Genomic DNA, 16131 nt, shown 5'->3' on the forward strand with positions numbered 1-16131 from the left:
GAACAGTACAGGTCTACCTATGACTTTTGAATAGGACACAGGAAAATTGGAAAGTGGCTTAGTTTATCCTCATTCCAGCATTTACTAAAGATAGTATGAAATGTCTTCTCAAATGTTTGTACATGGAAAGGGTATTGTAGAATTCTGAGCTTTTAATTTATTACCTTGTGGACAGCATTCTCTGAACTCCACAGCTCTCTGTTCTGTCCTTCAATGTTTGTGTCTATTCACAATGCGTATACTAAATACTGTATAGGTACCAGAACATAAGGGCATTTTTCTTCTGTCCTTCCAAGCAAACCAGCATATCTTGGTATAAATCTTAAGTTCTCAGAAGAGCAAAAATCTCTTTTAACTGAGTTAAAAGTCTGAATTCCCAATATTGAGACATAAAATGTATTGTTCCTCTGAAACAATAAAACTGTGAACCCTGCTGTTACTTCGTAAGCCATGCAATATGTATCTTTCCAGAAACCCTAAAAAAACCTGAAATTTGTTTCTAAACCACAAAAAAGCACAACATTAAGTCATCTTGCTTTCTGAACATGTCTGGGAAAAGTCTCAGTGTCAAGTGGAAAGAACAAACTTGGAATGGCACAAAATGGCACTTAATTTCAACATAACCACTTTTGCAATATGCTTATCTCTTAATTGTTTATTTAACAATGTGTAAAATACTTCAGGAGAAACGAAATAACAAATTTGTGTAAGCTGTTGTGTTTACCTCTGCATTTCTTTCTGAATTGTTAGTCTTCAGAGAGACTTTTGGTAATGAAGGCTGGTTGAGCATTGGTGTATGAGTCTAGAAAACTGTTACCCTTCACTCAGGATTGTTAAATAATAGTCTTTTGTCATGTCTTCAAAGAACTCTACAACTATAAACCTTCAGAAGCTACCTGTGAGTCAGCTAAACATTACTGATACGTTACTAACAGGAAATTGAGATACATAAAGGTGAAAATAGCAGCCTAGGGTCTTGCTTGGAATTTGTGGAAATGCCAGAGGGAAAACTGACAAGTATTTACTTTCAACTCCATGTCCACATCATGGTCATGCTCATGTTCCAGCCTGTGAGTGCCTAAAGTAGCTCAGCTCTGAGTTCTCTGGCCTGCACAGCTTCTCCATTCAAGTTTTCATCCTCACCATTCAATGCTAGCTTGTTAACATGATCATTCTAATCTCTCCCTCTCTTCAGAGATACTCTTACTCTTGAAATATGAGGAAAGCGATTCCATTCCAAAGAGAAATGTGTAGATAAAAGAGTAGATAAAGGATAGATAAAAGAGTAACAAATTATGTTTTTGCATTCTCTTAAATTTATTTTGCTGGTAGCTACTGACAGTTAATTGCCAGCGTGAAAATTATGTTTTCAAAGCATTCAAATACCTTGTTTTGGAAGTTGTTGGTTGTCTGAAATGTCTATATTTTACTAAACCCATCTTCAAAGACCTGTTTTTCATAAGCCATTGTGGAATGTTTTCTACAAATCAGTCCTGTATATTTTTTAAGGATTTCACATGGGGTTTTATGTACATTTTCTCTAAGTGATGGTGCTGAGCAGCTGTACTGTGGGAGTGAAAGTAAAGGTTGAGGGATCCTTAATGTGCTCTCTGCATCTGGTTCACCTCATCAGCGTTTGGGTACTGTTTTAAAACTATTTAAACTTAAACTGTTTCTCTCATTTTAGGAGTAATTGTGTAAACGTGTTGGTAACAACAACCCAGCTTATCCCAGCACTTGCAAAAGTTCTACTATACAGTTTAGGAGGAGCTTTTCCTATTGAAAATATATACAGTGCAACCAAAATAGGTAAGAAAATTATTCTTTCATCCATTCTGACTACACTGCATTACCAATTTATTTTTTTCCCATTAATGGATGTATTCTAAATAGAGATGCTGATTAAAAGCCTCAGAAACTCCTCAGTATGGTGCAGATAGCAAAAAACTTGCAGAAAAGAATGAAGAAAAGTTTTTTGTGAATTCAAATCTGAGCAGAAATTGCGTTAAATTTGCCTCTGCTCTGACCCTCAGCTCTATGCAAGCCAGGCCACAGCTTCACAAACCTTTTCCTGAGGCATTGTATGTCAGTGATGGGAATGACAACTGTTACTATCAGAACCTGTGTTGCTGGGTAACAAAAGGGCACTGCCCCATTCTGTTCACAACCGTGTACCTTTTGTGCCTTATGGTTTGGGAATGTATGGTTTCTGGAAATTGCATCCAAAACTGTAAACCAAGAGAAGCTGTCATGCCAGTGAAATGTGATGCAGCATACGACTGATAGTTTTGCAGATTTCACCAATCATCAATTCAGGAATGCTATTGTCTCAGTCATCATTTAATTAAGTCTTTTCATCACTACATCACTCATTTTTGAAGATGCATTAGAATTAAAATTTATACTCTCCTTGTAAGAATATTACTACAATCATAAGGAAATATTTAAATTCAATTATTCATTCACTAACCTATTCATTTTTGCAGTGCTGCTAATTCCTTATCTTAGCGGCTTTCCTGAGAGATCCAATTTTACCTGAAGCATCTTAGTGTCGCTGGGCGAGCCCATTGCTTCTTACCAGATTGGGCTCTAAATCCCAAAAAATCTTAGAAGTAGTAGTAGCAATGTCTTACCACTGTAAAATTCCTCTGTAAGGCTTCACCATAACTCACGTGATAGCTTGAATTAATAGTGCATTGTTTTTCAGGCAAAGAGAGCTGTTTTGAGCGTATAGTGTCCAGATTTGGCACTAACATAACTTATGTTGTGATTGGAGATGGCCGAGATGAGGAACATGCAGCTAATCAGGTAACTTCACTCTGAACTCTTATCTCATTTATCTTCCAGGAAAAGAAAGTTGCTTTGAACGAATAATGCAAAGGTTTGGCAGAAAAGTAGTATATGTTGTAATTGGGGATGGTGTAGAAGAAGAACAGGCAGCAAAAAAGGTAACCTGTCTTCTGAAATGTTGGTGTGATACATAGCTACTAATGCAAGCCTTCCTGTTTGCATTTCTGTCACTGTTGCACAAAATGACAAATAATTTCAGTCCACAGATGCAAGCCAACAAGAGCATAATGAGATCAACACTTAGATTAAAATGAACCATTTGGATTCTAGCATTTGATTCACTTCACTCTGGGGAAAAAAAAAATCCCAGAAAATTATTTTTAAAACAGATGGAAAAATAATGCAGAAAAAATGTCTGACAAACTTCAAGCAAATTAAAAGATAAGCAGGAGAGCTAGAAAGGGTTATAATATGATGGTTGGGTGATGTTTTTATTAAAATGCTGAAATTTGGGATGTTTCAAGAGAGGTGTTATAGATAATGTGGTAAACATCTAAGAACTGTACAGCATTTTTTGCTAAGACAAAGATCCATAGTTTACTGGAGGAAATATGGAAAAAAAAAAATTGCTTCAAGAAAGACATATCTGCTAAAGGAAAAAGAACACAACATAGAAATTTTGCACCAAATCTGTGTTTCCAAAAAAGAACTGTTTCCTATTTTCCTCATTATCATGATAATTCAAGTCTAATTTCAGGAGAGAAGTTTTTAATGTTCAGAAACAGATCAAATGAGTAATTTGTGCCATGCTTCCCAGTATAACCCCTGGAAGTGTGCAGAAATTGAAATTTTTGCCTCACAATGTCTGTACAGGACCAATTATGTAAATCTTGTTGTGCTAGGAGGAGCAAAATAAAGCACTCTCTTAGCATTGTAGTTGGAGTGGAAACAAAATGGAAATAACCAAAATGCTCATTCCAAATGGTTCCTTAATATAGGTGCAGTACTGGTGATGGGTCCTTTATAATTTTTGCTAAACAGTGGTGGTTGGATTGTGTGCTTTCTGGTTGGGCATGCTTTTTCCTTAACATTGGCTATATTGCATGGATAGATGTAGAATTCAGAGATATGGATGAATATAGCACATTTCAAATAGATCTAAGCACAACATGGAAGTATGGGGTTTTTTTCCATTTTGATGAATTATTGAAGGGGAATAGTTCATATACCTGCATCTCTCACAGATGGTGATGCTTTCTGCAGCACAAATTATCTTTTCTTAAACTAGAAATGTGTTATTTTCTTATCCAAAGAGATTTCTTTTTCTGCCTGGATGGAGAAAAGTGTAATTAGCTCTGTCTTGAAGTGTTGAGTGAGAAGCATCTTTTCATGGAAGTCTTACAGTTCTTTAAATGATGATTCAGTATTTTGCAGTCAAATAAGGGGAGCATCAAAGGATTTCCTATTAATGCTCCTTTGTATGGGGTTGCATGCTAACAATAAGCAAGTAGCTCTTAATAAGTAACTGGCATTTTCCAAAGAAACTCTCAAGAAAGGCTATCATCTAACTATTTTAACTTCAGTTGAGCTACTAAGCTCAGATCTATTTTGGTCTGATTTTTGTCAGTGCTTGAATAACAAAAATCAATCCAGAAGCACAGTGGTGTAAATTAGGTGCTGGTAATCTCTAACTATCGTGGTGTGTCGTATGCCGCCCCGCGTCACCGTGTTCATCTTTCCTGACCTTTTCCCTCCTCTAACAAACACAGCACAACATGCCTTTCTGGAGGATATCCAGTCATTCGGACCTCTTGGCTCTCCATCAAGCACTGGAACTAGAGTATTTGTAACTGTGTTCTAAAGCTGGTGATCCTTTTATATATATATAAATATATATATATATATTTCAAGTACACTGAATTTTTATGTGTGATTCAATGCCTCTGGCTTTACACATATGAATTGTCTTAAGAAGGGAAGAAATATTTGGAATTAAAAATTCCAAATTGAAGAATTCAGATTGCTGAATGAAGTTAAAACATTAGTGCTACGTAAGAAAGCTCTATGGTCTTATATATGCAACGTTTTTAAATGAATTAAAACTGTGGAGGTTGCTGGTACACACCAAGTGAGCCCTGACAGGAGTGAACAAAGGACTCAAACTGGCAAAGCACCAAAGCGCATTTTCCAGCCAACAAGGTGGTGTTCAACAACATTCCTCAAAATGGGATATATTCTCAGCACTGAGGTTTGAACCAGACTTTAGCCTACCTAACCCAAAAAATCTGAATTGGAATGCACTCAGACTGTATAATGACAATCCTGTCTAGACCTGTAATTTGTGTAAATTATTGATGAAAATAATTTACTGTGACTTTATTAGCAGCTGATTTTGGAAGTGGATGCAATTTTTCTTTCTTTTTTTTTGGGGGGTTGGGGGTGGGCAGGGGAGGGAAAGGGCTATATAATATTGTCTCTTTTATAAGTTTGGCAAACAGAATGTGCATATGATGTGTTGTGCCTTAAAGAGAAGACTGTGTTCGTGTGTTATAATGTAATTTTGGTTAAAAACTATGTAGATAAACAAAAAAAACCTTTGTGATAATTTTTGACATGACCAAATTTGAAATTCAAAAAAATCAAAGAGCAGGGCTGCACCAAAGAATTTAAGTATTTGTTGCAGTGAGAAAAAATAATAAAGGAAAGTTTGTGTTTTTATTTGGATTCTGAATAATTCCACTAATTTTTTGAGAAAAGTTAAGAATAAACTGGGAGGTTGATACTGGGGACCGCTACCTGGAAAGGTAAAAGAAGAAACAGTGTTTAACACCTTCAGCATCATTTCTTGATTCTCCAGCAAGAGAACTAAGAGCCATATTCATTAATTACCATGTCCACTGAAAGCCATACAACATATGTACATCTGCTGTGTATAACAGAACACCCAGCAGACAAAGTGTTCAGGTGGCATTACTAGAAAGTGAAAACTTGGAGTTAATCCCAGATGGGAAGTAAAACACAAGTTCATTGGGAATGAAAAATTACTAAAGAAGCTCTCATCAGTCAGATTTGGAAATGATGCTACGTTTAGCATATTCAGGATCAAAACAAGCTGCTGAAATTGCTGGCTTGATGACATAAGCCGTTTCAGGAGAATAGTCCACTTTGGTAAAGAAAACAGCATTTTGGTAGCTTTTCCATTCTGTTCCACTTTTTCATGTGTTTTGTTTTGGGTCAGCATGACTTTTCTCATCCATTTTTGATTGCTCAGCAAAATTACACAGGGAACCCTAAATGTTTTTGAATCAGAAATTTCCGTAGCATGTCAGGCATCTGAGGAGAGGATAAGGAAGTGATTTTCATGAAGAAGCTTTGAGAAATATATCACCTTAACTTCCATATTTTCTGTTAAAAGTTACGGTCCATACAGCAATCCATCTTGCAAGTTTCAAACATGCTACCTTTTCAGCTATGGAAAATGAGCAAAATCCACATTGCACACAGGGCCCTTAATATTCCATGTGCAGCTTGAGCACTCTGAAACAACAGCAAGTGCTTCGTCTCTCATGGCAGAAGATGGAAACTATTTTTTCAGTTTTTAACACTGTATGTGGAGACACCTGGGGCTGCATGTGCACTGACTGTGTGAAGAGGTATTTGCAAGAGAAGATACTAAAGGCAAATCCAGGATGTCTGCACAAGCACAGTACTGAGGTGAAAATCTTCCCTCTTTGTGCTCTAAAGCCATCATATGCCATAGTTACCAGGTAGTAACTTTGCTCATTTAAACTTTGTTGAGGTTTTAATAAAGTTGCTTGGTAGGTGAAAGCCTGGAGCTGCTACAAGTCCAAGGTGAAACTCCTCTATAAATTCAAAAAAATAGACTTCTTTGCTGTGTTGGAATTGGATATACGAGTCACCATACAACAATAATTTTTTGTCACTGGGCAGTTTAAAGCCACCACGTGAGACTCACCACATATGAAATCACTGTAGACTAGGTAGATATTTAGGTGATAGATTTCTGTGTCCAAAACAAAAAAAAAAATTATGCGTACCTTCCTTATATTTTCAGTACCTGGAAATATGTGTCATAAAAACCTGTAGTACAGCTTTTTTGTAGTTTTTCAGGTGGGGGAAAAAAGGAGTTTCTACTGGAATTGGAAAGAACTTTGAAACCTTCTCGAATTCCAGCATTACATAAAAATCACAATGTAAAAGACATGATAAAAAATTTGTATGGTTAACTAGCTTTTTTATCTTTTTTTTTTTTTTTTTTTTTGACATGTCATGGTGTTATTTAAATGCATGAAGTAATATTATTTCTCAAGTTATTTGTTCATCTTTTCAGTGTTCTTTTCCTAATCAGATGTAAGAACAAAAAGTAGCCCAGCAACAGCCGTTGGTTCTCATTAAAGGTTTGCAGTGCCTTCATTGGAGTTGTGCTTAGCTTTCTGTGGCAGATATGGCTCAATTAATATATGGACTTCTAGAGAGGAGATGGAGGCAAAAGGAGGGAAGTTTTACAGAGCATGGCATGGTTCTGTGTGCTACCATAGTGAAAGTTAATTGTTAAAACAAGTAATCCACACAAACATGTATCCAAAGAAAACTCAAGGATGTAGCTCAAAAGGCTTCGCAATATTAAAACTCTAAGAGAAATTTTCAGAGCATGAATACTCTCTTGCTAAGCAAAAATTGCTATATATCTTTAAATAAAATTGTGTAGTACATGCCTGCCTTGTAGAGAGAAATTAGTCTGATATATTTTCCTGCATGAACAATACAGAGGAGGAAATAACCAAGGCAGAGGCAGTCATGCCAGACTGTTCCAGATGGGTCTAAGAAGATGAAACTGAAGGCTGATCACTTTGACATTGAGTGCATTTTAATTCAGAAGCATTTTAATCAGAAACTACCTTCCCTTCAGCCTCTCCTCAACAACCGAGATTGAGCACAAGGTCCCATTTGCAAGTATTTTGGGCAAATGAAATACAGAATAAAATGCCTTTTGCTGATACTCTAGCAGTTCTCAGTATAGAACCTTCATCAGGCATTTGAGTGGTCAGCTTGCAAAATACAAATATTGTGTGATCACAGTTATGGTATAGTACCTCAGACATAACTCTGTGCAATTCAGTGAAAGAGGGCAGATAAAACCTAAAAATTGTGCTTATTTTTAGATGCCTGTGGAGACTGTGCACAAAGATATAGGTAGCAGCTAGCTACCAGATCTGTTCCCATTCGAATCCAGTGTGAGCAGCAGTGTTCGCATCTGAAACAGATGCAGGGTGTGTTCCAGTGTAAGCATTGACAAGGGAGATGAGGCCATATCAAAGTCCTCTATAAGTACTTATATAAGTACTCTATAAGTACTCTTCCTCTTGAGACAGATGAAATCTTACATCCCATTGGAATTGCAGAGTTTATGGAGAATATAGACTTGACCCACAATAGGATGACTAGGTTTTAGCAGTGAAGTTGTATCCAGATCCAGGGTTTCAGTTCAAAACTCATCTCTGCTTTATAGGATTGACACCAGGCATATGCTGTAAATGAATATGGTATTTAGTATCTCTGAAGAGGAGCTGAAGTGACATTAGCCAAAATCCCAGCAGTAGCAGCATTTGGAGATTTAAGGCCAAGGGTCTCTGTCATGTATTAGCAGATTATAGTTTATTAGGGCCTACCTAATTTAAGAAAAATGTAAATTAAAATTAAAAGCTTGTAAAATTATGTACATCGTTACTATTTCTCAATAAATACACTTGGAAGTGTCATTTTCTGCACTATACAATGTTGTAAGTCGTTTGGTTTGTGGTTTAAGGACACAGAGTGTATCTTACAGGAGCCAAGTGTGAGCTGGGACTGACGTCCACACTGCCCTTGTCACTCATGCCTGGAGAAGCCCTGAGTGGTCTGGTAGACACTGGCTCACCTGTCAACCGTGCCTTGCTCCAGATGCAGACTGAGAGACAATTAGCAGCTTTTGTGCAGTCTCTTTGAGACAAAATACATGAGAAACCAATTAGATGATGTAGACACACAGTGCACGTATTTAAATCCCTGTGCCAGTTCACTCACTGATATTATGCTAATACCTTTAAGGCCATGGGTTGTTCAGGAGACAGACTGGGTTCCTGAGGGAAAAGTAGCCTTTCCAGTTGAAGATCACCCTCATTAAACTCTAAATGTTTTTGGGAGCAGTACTTCATTTTCTGAATTTCGTTTAGAGGAGGCAGTCCCTCCAGTCTGCTAGCAGAGGCCAGAAAGGGATCACAGAATTGTCAGTGCACTTAGATGTGACATTATGATCTTGGGAACTACATGGTGAGTGGAAGAGCCTTGTTAGGCACGGTGATTCAGCCACAAAAAGCAGCCTGTGAGTAGTGGGCTTCTTTGCAAGGGGAGAGATTAAAGCATGTCTCACAAACACAGCTGTTCTGTATGTACATCTGCTGTCTTAGTTTTAGGAACAAAGAGGAAGATCTATCAAAAATCAAGTGGTCAGAATACAAAGAAATCTCATCTACTGAGCAGACAAATCCAAAGTAAACAATTTTACACTCTGTCTCCCAAATGGGCTTGTGTGTGACTCCAGAGAAGAGCCACTCAATAACATTTCAGAAGAGTGAGATAAAAGGTAGCCAGAAAATGGGTGATAGCACAACATTAACTTTATTTCTCATTAAATGAAAATGAGTTTCTGAGAAACTCAGTTCTCTAGATGGCTTACATTGTGCCCTGCACATAATATTCATGGTGATGAACTAAAGCAAAAATATACTGAGAACATTTATGGGTGGACTCTTCCTCATTTGGGTGCAAAAACGCTTCTTTGTCATTATCCATTACGTATAAAACTCCTCCAGAAAAATGCGCTTTAGGGTTGACTTGTTTGATTAATTTTCTTTTTTTTTTTTTCCAAACAAATAATGGATTTTGAAGTATTTTGGAAATGTTTATAAGTTTGGGAGAACTGTTTTGATTTTCCAAAAGCCCAGACAGTAGAAGGAATTCTGAGAAAGTCAAAACATAACAAGTTTGTTTTGCTGTGTCAGTTTCTCTAAAAATTTCAAGGTCTGATTTTCAAAGGAATGAAAATAATTCATTATTTTATTAGCTTGAACTAACTAATGAAAAAATAAATAAATAAATTAAGAATTTGTTTTTCTGGTTGGGAAGTCAGGATAGAAAAGAAGAAAACACCAGAAAGTTTCAAAAGTCGATCTTTTAAGTGGACAAGCAAAGAAACTCCTTTGGTACACAAAAAAACATTTCTCAAATTTTCTGGACGAGTTAGGTTTCAGTAACATATAGCAAGAGAGCAGGTAAGTAAGGACAGGATTTGTAGGAATTATATGAAGGAGTCAGGCTAGAATGGAGCTTGAATTTTTCTGCCTTGCTCATAGTGTCTGGGAGAATGGAGTGCAGCAGAGAGGCAAATGGAAAGTGATTCATGTTTCCTACACTACTATACAATCTACTGTGCCCTTCACCAGGAAGCACACACTTTTTCTACATGAAAAAAACAAAAACAACTGGAGCTATTTGGAAAATATTAGAAATTGTTGACTCATCTAAACCAAAATGTGTTTTGGGAGTGCACACACCAATGTCAATGAACGGAACATTTCTAGTCATATTTAGAGAAGGAGTGAATCAAGGGCCCACCACATCAGCCAGAAAAACAGTCTGAGCCATTGCAGGAGTCTGATGACTGTGGTTCCCAGCTGACATATCATGCCCCTGTTCTTTCCCTTCAATTTGTCTGGATTAGGGTCTTGCTTTTTAGCTTTCTGTCTCAAAGTGGTTCTAATTTGGTCCAGTTGTGAAGAGTAATGTTTCTAAAATCAGGAAAAAAAAAAAAAATAAGGAAAGATAAGTGGAGAAAAGAAAAGAAAAAAAAAAGCATAAGGAGATCATGTCTAGTATTGTGAACCTCCTGGATAGTGGAGCATACACCTGGCACTTAGCAGTAGGACTTCTTTACAAGTGTTTTTTTGGGTGGTGTTGGGATAGCTGTGCCTGGCAGCCAGATTCCCACCCAACCACTCTCAGGGACTGCTCTGTGCAGGGGATGTTTGGTGCCAGGGGAGGCCTCTGCCTGTATCTCACCAGCATATCCTATGAACAGCCTATAGTATTATTTTTATAAGGGTGCATTAGCCTCAAATACTGTCTTTCTCACATGGAAAGCTTTTAGTTTGATTTGGTTTTATGGTGAAAGCCATGACTGGAGCATGTGTTACACCTCTGCAGCTCATGCAAACCAGAAGCCCTTAATGAGATCTGTGCCTCATGATCACTCATGTTTAAAAGCAAAACAAAACAGGGAGGGGAAAAAAATGGGAGAGGGAGAAAAATGGAGCCAAGTGCAGAGGGCTGCTCCAGTCAAATGGCATATACACACTGATTTATGAAATGCAATCCTGTTCTCAATAATCACCATAGACCACTGACGTATGGCAGCTGATGGAGGTAGGGTAATTAACAAAGCCCAACCTCCCCAGTTACTCACTGGGAGCTAAAATGAATTTATTACAAGCTCTGAATAGTCTTGATGAGGAACATAGTCATGTTCAACATGGAACTGCCTGGTGGCTGAAGCAGATGCAGTGCAGGCACCCGGCCCCCATGACCGGTTGAAAGGGGAAGGAGCCAATTCTGCACAGGTCCCTTCTCAAGGGGAGAAGTCACCCCACTCACCTGGACCCTCACCTTGCCCATCACAACCTTGCCTGCCACCATTCCACTGGGGAGAAGCAATGACCCAGGCTGCATCACATCTGGGTGCAGCCCCCAGCAAGCAAGGGCTGCAGCTCCCAGTGCTTTGCTTATTCTCCCTGAGTTGCTTTTATGTCCTCCTTAAACTGAACCGGTTCTCGGTGGAGCAGGTATCCTGGCTGGGAGGCATCTATTCACAGAGGAAAAGAAACAGCTAATTTGGGGCTTCAAGAGGTCAAGAACTGCTCACCCCAAAAGGTATCCAAGCACTTGACAGTGTTTTTATTTTTCCTCTTTACCTAAATGCTTACAAGTGAGTTTTCTTCTCTGGTCAAACTGCAATTCCTTAAAGGAAGTTTACTTGTAATGGAAAGGCTGACTCAACCTTCATTCTAATAGCCAGGTAAACACAACAGTAAAATGAAACAATAAATAATTTCTTTGACAGTAATGAGGCACTTGCTTAGACATTTATCTGTCCTTTTACAGGGCAGTAATTTTATGGTTGAAAAGCCTTGGGTTAAACTTTGTGTCTGCAAAGAAATTGCCAAGTCCTGGCCAAAATTGCCACATTTAGCAGACGGTAACATTGTACACAATTAATGTATTCATTTTCATTCTCAAAAGCTAGTAAATGCAGCTTATTTGAACTTCCTCCTGAAAGCTAAATTTATTAGCTATGAAACATTCAGACAGTGCCAGCTATTTCAAGAGATTATGTCCTGTCATTCTCCTGTTTTCTAGCAGTTTTCCACTAATACTACCTGGGTGGCTCTTGTCTGTAAGAAACTTCAGTGCAGGCAACAGCTTTCTCCTCTCCCTTTTGTTGCTTCATATGTTTTCAGGATAAACATTTCTTTCCTTCACCTCCATTTAAAAAGCAGAAAGGCTGCCACTTGTTTGCTGAAAATGACTTTAAATTCATCAGCTCTCCCAGACCTAATAAAGTGACGTGTTTACAATGCTAAAGGAAATCAGGTGTTTTAATGTTAAAGGAAAAAAAAACCGTATTTATGTAGTGTTACAATGATACTGTTTGCCTGGCCTTTCTCAGCCTATTCATCACCCAGCAATCTCCTCACAAAATGCTGTGGAGTCTGTGTGCTTCAATGCCATGCAATAGTAAGTGCAAATTCACCATAAATCACATATTGCAGCGGCCTTCCCCTTGCTGTTGGCAGCTGCTGCTAGGGAAAGAGTCATTCCCTGGGCATCTGGCAGTGAGGATGGAGCAAATGAAACCCAGTGGCAGGCAGGTTCTGCTGCTACATCCCCCTTCTGCTTCTCAGGAAAATCCCATTCATGCTAGTTGTCCCACTACATCCCACCAAGAGCTGCAATGTTCTACCACTGAGCAAGCCTGGGTGAGAGCTCTTGGGGAGACAGGTACAGTTTCCTTCTTCCCTGGTGAGAGGAGAGATGCCATTACTTTGTTCTAACACACAGGTAATTGAGGCACTAAGTGGGGTTTTTTTGACACATCATGGCAGGGTATGAATCACGCCTGAAATTAATCTCAACTCTTTGCCCTTACCTGTTGATAAATCCTGTATCTATTATTCTCTGTCCAGGGCCCCATGAGACTTTGTTAATCGTTGAAAATCTCCATTCTGCTCCATGTGTAGAGATTGCTGTAAATCTATAATGAAAGGGCTCTGGATCTTAAGAAGAAATAACACTCCTTACATATGAGCTGATATACTGAATTTCTATCTAGTGTTTCAACCACTTTCACAGAGATGGGTAGAATACATAAACCTTTAATTGCTAGCTTTCTCTTGTCCCCACCCCTGCTGAACAACAATTGGACTCCACTCTGTGGTTTTATGCTGGAAAATATCTGGAGAACATGTGGTTCCTTACTTTCTTCTGCTGGCTGTCTTCACTGATTTTCAATTTTCCTTGAAATTCCAGTGGTAGTTGTGAGTTTAAATATCTTTTCTTGCACCTGTAGATATCAGAGCCAGCAGGTCCTTCATTCAAGTATGCAAATCTACAGACACTCAGCACTCAAATTGACTGCTGGGGTTAGTAAAGGAATCTTGTCTCTGCTATGAAGCCTGTGGTAGTGATCTCTGCAGTGATGCAATAACAGTGACCTCTGTGGTGATACAATAACACCACAGAACAAAACATCTGGCTATAGAAAGCAGCCACTGGGCTCTGGGACAATAGTTCCTTTTAAATGGTTTTAAGAAGATGAGGTGCGTGAAGAAGTGGATGACATTGTTTTGGCATATTTCTGAATTAAAAGAGGGTGAACCTCTTTATCTCTGGTAACCATGGATTTCAATATTGGGATGCATTACAAGAAAAATATTGTCATGATAAATCATCACATTATACTCCCAGCCTTGTAACTGGAAGTCTATCTTGACTCTCACAGCAGTAAACTGGCAATCTGTCTCCAAAATGTTCTGTCATCTGGAGAGTTGGTGTTTTCAGAGTTTTTATCATTGTGAATTTCAGAATAACATAATGAATAGAAGAAGCCAGAACTCTTGTCACAGTGTTGCATTTATTAGAACAATAAAATACAAAACAAATGTGTTGATATTTGCTTTGTTGGGAACATCAAACTGAATCACACAGCAGACTCTCTAGTGTAATCCTGGCTGATATGTTTCTTTCCTGTTTCTCCACCTTTGTACTTAATCCAGAGTTCCTTGGTGGTTTTCAGTGTGTAGATTACTCCCCGATGCAGAGCTTTTCTCATGGTCCAGCTTACAATTCCATAGCTGATCAGCTACTTCCCTTTTCACAGCAGTTTAGTTCTATGTAACACTGATGCCTGATTTGGAAAACCCACCTACTGTCATTTATGTTTGGCTTCTTCAGTGTAATAAGGCTGACCAAAGAAAAGACAACTGCCTTATTTTCTACAGATGTAAGCAGATGCTTGGAGCACCATCAGGAGTTCCAAAGCTGTAGCTGTGGGAAAGGAACTCTCCACTTGCCTTCTTGCAATCATTTCTCGAGATAAACCTATTTCCCCTGCATTTATCTGTATCAGGTCTGATTAGACCAACTATCCAGGAGATCTAGCCTGCCTACTTACATCAAGTGGCATGTCAGAACAGGGTAATTGTACTTGGCAATGGCAGTGCATTTTTCCTGATTCCTTCTTCTGCCTCCCACCTTTCATGAGATTAATTTTCTTGAATATTCTGTAGTGCATAGCTCTGCAGTCAGCAAAGATGCCTGGGATAGCTGAAATAAACATTTAGATATTTCACCCTTTCTTGACATTTACTGATGGAGTATCTCTGTTCATACAGCATTTTTACAATTTATTTTCAGACTAGTTCCTAATGCACTTCCTAGTCTGCTTTGTAACTATTGTGCATTAATAATTATCATAATTATAATCAAGCATTTGCATTATCTCAGGATTATTGTTTTTCTTTTAAAACCAATGTTAAACATTTCATTCTATTGATGAGTGTGGTAGCTGCTTCCAGTCAACACAGAACATTGGATCCAGTTATTTAGACAGATTTTCAGCTGTTTTATGATGGCCCTTGCAGTCTGAGATTGAGGGATGCCGAAGAATAACCTTATAATAATGATTCAGCAAATTTAATGGTTAAGAGATGTGCTGGTTTTGGCTTGGGTGATTTTTTTCACAGTGGCAGGTATGAGGCTGTGTTTTGGCTTTGTGCTGAATATAGGGCTGATAATATAGAGATGTGTTTGCTATTGCTGAGCAGGGCTCACACAGAGCCAAGGCCTTTTCTTTCTCCTTTTCTACTGCCACACTAGCAAGGGGGCTGGGGGTATATGGGAAATTGGGAGCAGACACAGCCAGGACAGGTGACCCTGACTGACCACAGGGATATTCCCGACCATATCACATCATGCTCAGTATATAATAATATGAGAAGGAGTAAGGAGGGGATATTTGGACAGATGGACTTTGTCTTCCCAAGTAACCTTTGCAGGTGATGGGGCTGGAATTCTCTCTCTTGGAGGTGGCCAAACACCTCCCTGCCCATGGGAAGCAGGGAATTAGTGCCTTCTTTGCTTTGCTTGTGTGCATGTCTTTTGCTTATCCTATTAGCCTGTCTTTATCTGAACCATGAGTTCTCCAGCTTTAACCCTTCTTATTCTCTCCCCAGTCTAGCTGGTGGAGGAGTGAGCATTTGGCTGCATGGGGCTCAGCTGGGGTAAAACCATGGCAGGGGATTAAAGATCCATTCTGTCTCAGGATTAGCACACCTTTAAGACTACTCAGACATCACCCTAGAATGTGGCAATAATGTTTTGGAGGCCATTTGAAAAGAAGATTGTGCCGCTTGACCCCACTAATTGAGAGGTGGCAAGTGTCTGAGAGTTACTTGAGAAAACCTCCTAGAATTGCTATCTCTAAAGCTGATGGTCATCCAATAAACTGAGATTATGCATATGTAACATTACCCAAGTGTCAGCTCCACAGCATGCTATCTGCAGTGAAAGAGTTTCTCAGAGTTGTGTAAGCAGTCTTGTGATTTGTTTGAGGGATGAGGGAAGACGTGCACTGTAACATTTGGCCTGGGCTGCAAGACGATGACTTCAGTGATGGCAGACAATCCAAAAAGTGCATTTGTTGATACAGTATGCCTCTCAGCCAGGCAA

At 38.7% G+C, this 16131-nt stretch overlaps 1 protein-coding gene across 21 annotated transcripts in view; it reads left to right on the top strand.

Moving 5' to 3' along the window:
- The window catches only part of EYA4 (EYA transcriptional coactivator and phosphatase 4), a 140413-nt gene extending 134899 nt beyond the window's left edge, over window positions 1-5514 (top strand). For 17 of the 21 annotated variants that reach the window (XM_058835091.1, XM_058835102.1, XM_058835106.1 and 14 more), the window contains 3 exons: window positions 1688-1809; window positions 2848-2948; window positions 4560-5514. In XM_058835091.1, coding sequence (XP_058691074.1) covers window positions 1688-1809; window positions 2848-2948; window positions 4560-4640 — 304 coding nt within the window. In that variant the 3' untranslated portion in view covers window positions 4641-5514. The other 4 variants (XM_058835107.1, XM_058835109.1, XM_058835108.1 and 1 more) reach the window with 1 other exon arrangement.
- Window positions 5515-16131: the final 10617 nt, after the last annotated feature.

Source organism: Poecile atricapillus, chromosome 3 (assembly GCF_030490865.1).
Source record: "Poecile atricapillus isolate bPoeAtr1 chromosome 3, bPoeAtr1.hap1, whole genome shotgun sequence".
Classification (NCBI taxonomy): Eukaryota; Metazoa; Chordata; class Aves; order Passeriformes; family Paridae; genus Poecile; species Poecile atricapillus.